At 53.0% G+C, this 6000-nt stretch overlaps 1 protein-coding gene across 5 annotated transcripts in view; it reads right to left on the bottom strand.

Annotated features, from left to right (window-relative positions):
* Positions 1-259: 259 nt before the first annotated feature.
* ZFHX3 (zinc finger homeobox 3) overlaps positions 260-6000 on the bottom strand; it is a 693289-nt gene continuing 687548 nt past the window's right edge. For all 5 annotated transcript variants that reach the window (XM_072872994.1, XM_072872995.1, XM_072872996.1 and 2 more), the window contains one exon: positions 260-3368. In XM_072872994.1, the coding sequence (XP_072729095.1) occupies positions 1765-3368 (1604 nt within the window). In that variant the 3' untranslated portion in view covers positions 260-1764. The remainder of the gene's footprint in view (positions 3369-6000) is intronic.

The raw sequence follows: 6000 nt of genomic DNA, 5'->3' as shown, positions 1-6000 counted from the left end.
CTCCTCGCCTGCCCGCACGTGGCTCCGAGCTGCGGCGCTCGCCGCTCCACCTGCCTACCACGGGAGAGAACTTGGAAAGAGAAACCTGCCTTTTGGTGCGCTGGGCTTTCGCTAAGAGTTGTCTCTCTGCTTGCAGAAGAAGCACAGATAACAACCTGGGTACTTTTTTTATTCTTTATTTAAACTTAGACTTGTTTGTTTAAATCAGAAACAAATTCTCAAGTAAAAAGAATCCTTTTTGCTCATTCTGCACCAGTGGTGAAAGGGTATGTCTTTGGATTTTATTTAAAGCATGAATTTTCTTTAGAGAAAAAAAATGTAACAAAACCTTTTTTTAAAAGAAGGAACAGAGTGCAGCCTAATTACACAAACAGAAACAAACGCTTATAGTTCAGGAACAGAGTCTTTGAAGCATTTACAAAATGAGGAAAAGAAGAGGGCAAGAAAAAAAAGAGGAAAAATGGAAAATAAGAAAGAGATAAGTGCACAAGGGTAACAGACATAGGTAAATCGTATGTATACGCCTTAAAAAGTTTCAAACCCCCAACAAAAAATATTCTGCAAGGGATCCTACTGACCCCCAAAACCCTTTGAACTTCTTTCTTTAGTTTTTATAAAATAATTATGCAACCACCCTCTAAGAAATGAAGGTAGCGACCATAAGTGGAAGATTACAGGATGGGGGAATGGGGAGTAAAGGTACAAAGGGGAGAAAAGCTTAGGCGAGTCGATGGATTGCAATCTATCTGGCTAGGAATGAACAAGACAACATCAAATGAGAAGCCGTCAGCTGGACCATACAAAAGCTAAATGTACACAAAAGGGTTTTTTCTTTTAAATCTACCATACTGCTTCAGTTCATTTCCAATGCAACAATCTACTCAACACCAAAAATGGTCATATCTATCATAAATACAGAAAGTCAGTTGTTTTAAAACTTATTTTTTAAGCTCCGAGTCCTCAACACTCTTTGTGTGGGTTTTTTTTTTTCTGAAAAGTGGGAGTGCTTAACTTTTCCCCTTGAAATTGGCTTCAGCAGAAAAGCTACCCTTAAAATCCCCGAAAAGCTAAAGCAGTTCACATTGTTTTTCTCTTGAATACTTTCTGCCCATTTTAAATTAACAAAAAAAAAAAAAAAAAAAGAAAAAAGAAGAAAAAAATCCTTTTCTGGAACGAAAACGAAACAAAACGAAACAAAAACCCCAAAACAAACGAAAGAAATTATATATATATATATATAAAACAATGATTCTGAAAACAGAACAAAGTGTGAGCGATTGACCTGAGAATAAAAAGACATTACATTTCTTTTTTCTTTTAGCAAGCCATTGGTATCTGAATGCTAAGATAGCAAGAAATTTAAAACTGTCACAAGGTGGGCTGCTTTCCCATACAGTGCATGCCGGCCTCTGCTGTGCTATCGACGTGGGGCGTTATTGAAAAGGGGCAATGTACAAGGGGCTCAAGCTCCGAAGACAGTAAGGAGGCAGCACGGGCTTTCGTCTCCCAGACCAACAGTACCTTCGAAAGGACAAATGTAACAGATTTTTTTTTTCTTTTTTAAGTTTTATTTTATTAAAAGGAAAGGAAAAAAGAAATGTAAAACCCACCGGCATCGTTATATGGGAAAACAACCCACGCTTTTTCTTTTTTCTTTTTTCTTTTTTTGGTTAGAAGCTTTGGAATTGCAGTTAGTCTATTTTTGAAATTGGTTTGTTATTAACTTTTTTATTTAAATTCATTTTCATTGTTCATCTTCAAAGCTTACAATCTGAAGGTGTCCATTCCTACGCTAGCTAGACCACTGTCCTTAGGGCAGCCGGGGTCCCGGGGCCCCTCCGCCGGGCTCGCCGGTCCATCTGACTTTTGGCTAAGATCCGTGTCAGACTCCTCCGAATAGTCGTCTGTTGGCATCGAGGGCTGAACCCCTGAGGTGCTGCATGAACTTGAGGTAACCGTTGAAGATGAGGAGAGAGGAGGGAAAGGCGGCGGCGGCGGCTTCCCCGGCGGGGCGCGGGGGGCCGCCGGGGGCCAGGGCTTTCTGGAGGCGTGGGGGGAAGCCGGGGGGGGCCGGGGGGGCGGGGGGCTGTCGTTTGAGTGAGCGGCCGACTGCGAGGTAGATGCGGTGCTGGGGTCGGGGGGGCAGGCAGAGTGAGGTAATAGACTGGGGTGCTCTTTGGCGTTTCTTGCTGCTCTTGTGATTGTTCGGTGTTTGTGCGGGGCTGACTCGAGATGCTGACTGAGGGCTTCGTCCCCACACACCGTGCTCTCGCACGCCACGCACTGGTACGAGCCGCTGCCCTGGCCGCTGCCGGTGGGCACGTGAAGCACCATCTCTTGCAGGTTCGCCACGGACTGGCCGAAGAAGCAGAGGGACTTCAGGTGGTCGCTGGCCGCCTCCTGGTCGCCGAAGCCCGCCTGGCACTTGCGGCAAACCAGCTTGTACTGCACCTTGGGGACGATGAAGGGGTCGCAGAGGGAGTCCGCGCCCTTGCCTTCCGCTTCGGGCTCTTCTTGGGGTTTGGGCAGGAGGGGGGACACCTCGCGGGGTGCGTTCTTCTGCTCTTCTTGCTTGGGGGGTTCTTTGGCAGGGTCTTTGTCCGGGGTGGCAGCCCCCGCGGGGACGGGGGTTTGGCTTCCTTTGGGCTGCTGCGCTTTCTGCTGCTGCTGCTGCTGCTGCTGCTGCTGCTGCTGCTGCTGCTGCTGCTGCTGCTGCGCCTGCCGCTGCTGCTGCTGCTGCAATGCCTCCTGCAGACTCTGCTGGTATTGCTGGTACTGCTGCAGCAGGGAGCCGGGGGACAGCCCCAGCAGGGCCTGCGACAGCGCGGGGCTGTAGGGGAAGAGCCCCTCCATGCCGTACATGGGCTGCAGGTACCCGCTCTGCAGGGCGCCGGGGATCTGCGGGGCGTAGTAGGGGGAAAAGCCGGGGACGAAGTAGGGAAGGAACTGGCTCGTCAGCAAGGTGGTGGGGTCCGAATTCAGGGCGGCCTGCAGCGCCTGGAGCTGGGTGGGCTCCACCGCATACTCCATGGCGGGCAGCGGGGCCGAGAGGGCGCCCACCGGCGCCTCCCCCTTCTCCTTCTTGGGCCCTGGCAGGGGCTCCCCCTTCCCCTTGGGTGCCTTCTCCTTCTCTTTTGCCTTCTCGCTCTCCTTCTCCTTGCGCTGCGGCGGGGGCGGCTGCTGCGGCTGCGGCTGCGGGGTCGTTGCCGGCGGCTGCTGCGGGGCCACGGCCGCCGTGGCTTGTGCCGGGGTGGGCGAGCTCAGCGCGGCCGGGGGCTGCTTATTTGGTAATCCAGAGGTGGGGAGGCCGGGCGAAGGGACGCTTGTGCTGGGCAGGCCCATCAGGTTGGGTTTGGGAGAAGTTAAAGCTGCAAGAGGGAGGAGAGAGAGGTGAGGAGTCACTCGGCGCTGGGCAGGCAGAAAGCACAAGGCGGGGTGACCCTGGGCCACCCTGCGACCGCCCCTGCACTGCCATCTCCTCTGCACGAGGGCAGCCACCGGCCCGAGCTCTCACGCCGCAGCAGCGCGGGTCGGAGAGCCCGTCCGCCGCTCCCGCTTCCTCTGGGACAACCGCTCCTCTCCCTGCTCCCTGAGGCCCCGTGCCGTGGGGACGTGCCTCGTCAGCCTCTGTCACCCGCGGCCGGCTCGGCCACGCGGCCCGGCAGCATCGAACGCGGTGTCTCTGCCGGGGACACCCACCAGCCGCCCGGGACGCTCAGCATAGCTGTTGTTTTACTGACCCCTCTGAAATTCCCGAATGATTAACAGCTGACGTCAGGGACAGGCACTTTTCCACGTCTGCACTAACCGGTCCTTTGGCCGAAGGACTCCAGCAGAAGGAAAGTGCTCTGCCAAATGGCCGTAACGCTAGATACTGTCAATCTCGTTAAAATCTCCACAGATTAGAAAGCCCTGGTAATGGCAACTGAAGAGGACTGAACAGGCTAAATCTAAGTTATTTTGCCCTAATTAGGCTGATGTTACGAATCCAAACCTCTGATGTAACCCCTTCCTTCCTCCCAATGTAAGAGGCCTTGGGTGCACAGCTTCTGAGTAATTTCAGAGTTTATGCGGAATTCAGACATCCCCCCGGGGCATGAACGTCGTGTTTTGGGTGCAATTAAAAGCGTCGTGATGCTTCCTCTCAAAGGAGATGGATTAATGGTGGAATGTGAAGTCTGCCCATCTTCCCCACAGCAGGAATAGCCAGTAACACCACAGTCCCCCGGTGACGACTTCTACTCTCACAGCTGACAGCAGCTGGGGCAAGAGGAGCGTGGCTCCCAGAGTCACATCCAGTAGTCAGGCCCACTGCGGTTGGCGAATGTGCTCCCAAAAAAGGAACGTTTTGCTTGGGAAGTCCCTCAATGCCATTTGGGGAAAATAAAAATGAAACAAAGCTCTAACGTTCTGGTGGCACGGCCCCGTACGCTCCGTGGCTCTGGAGCCAGGAACCTGCTGCAGGATCCAGCCCTGCTGCAAAACCGTTGAAGGAAAGCTAACCTTTCATTAACAAAGCCCGAGTCCCCACAGCTGCGACGGTAACTGCTCAAAGGCGGTCTGAGTATGAACAGTCGCAGCACTAGGAGTCAGCCGTGGAGGCACGGTAACTTTTATTTTAGGTTGTACCTCTTCTGTGATACATCCAGTGTAAGAGGAGAGGAGCAACTGCCCCTTTTGGGGATGATCTGGGGCACGGTGGCAGCTTACAGTCTTTTCCAAGGGGAAGCACGCCAGCAGAGAAATCGCTGTGCACAGGGCAGGCGGTGATTCCCGGCAGGGAAATCCAGCTGCTGCAGGGCTCCTTTGCCTCGCGAAGGCAGTGTAAGAGGGACTCGAACACAGCTAGGGGCTGGGGCCAACAGCTCCGCCCGAGCTGCAGCTGCCCCGTTTATCCTGGTGAGGTCTTAAATCACCATAATCGATCCTGAGGAACAAGTGTAGGCATCCTCAACCATCTCACCCCTGCCGCTAGCAGGCAGCCCCACACCCAGGCCCTCGGCCAGAGCAGCCGGCAGGACCTGGGGCAGAGGCTGATGGAGGGAGCACAAGGTGTAAATTCTGTGCAAAGACACTCATGCTCCCCAGGCTTCTGGACACCCAGCCCCAGACTGCTGCCTGCACAGCTGCATCGCAAGAGCCCGTCACTTAAGCATGCCCTGTGAAGTTGGTGTAGCCCAGAAGGACTCCATGCTTCTCAACATGCAGCACAGGAACCACTTTCCTGCAGCTTCGTGCTCTGAGTAGTAGCCGGCAGCTATGGGGAGCAAAGCACCCTCCAAAACCTGGCCGCACTACACCCTGGTACAAACAGCTCATCTGCCTACAGCGCGGCATTCGTCCCGACGCTGGAAACCCGTGCCTGACGCTGGCCTCCCGGGCGACGGGCAGGAGGCCGAGCCGCCGTGGCTCTGCGGAGGCCAGCCTGGCGAAGCCGCCCTGCAGGACGGCTGGGAGGAGGGCGGCCAAGAGCCGGGAGAATTCAGCGATGGCTGATGCAAAGCCCTTCTGAAACCTGCATCCGCTCCTGACGCGGTACCGAGACAATAGTGATTTGTGAAGGTATGAAGTGAGCCTCCACGCTGCAGCCTTATAGATTTCAGATAAGGGCATATTATGGATAGATGCCATTGAAACTGATGTTCCCTAGTTGAACAGTCCCTGAGAGGTTCAAGCGTAGGAGCAGCGGCTAATTCATAACATTCCTGGATGCACAGCCTTATCTGCTTCGACAGGCTTTGAGCTGAGATGGCCTGACCTTTGGAGCTTTATCTAAAGGCCACAAATAGTCTGTTTGACTTTCTAAATAGCTTAGTCCTGTCTAGGCAGTCGCTGATTGCTTTTAACATTCATAGTACGTAGCCCCATCTCCCCAGGACACATTCTGGTCTTTGGAGAAAAATAAAAGCAACAATATAGATTGAAGTGCAAAAAAGTAATTTTAGATCTTGTTAAAATTTGGGGTACTAAGTAAACAGCACAGAGCTATCTGCGATAGGC

This window comes from Ciconia boyciana, chromosome 9 (assembly GCF_034638445.1).
Source record: "Ciconia boyciana chromosome 9, ASM3463844v1, whole genome shotgun sequence".
NCBI lineage: Eukaryota > Metazoa > Chordata > Aves > Ciconiiformes > Ciconiidae > Ciconia > Ciconia boyciana.
This window is presented reverse-complemented; position numbering and strand designations above follow the sequence as displayed.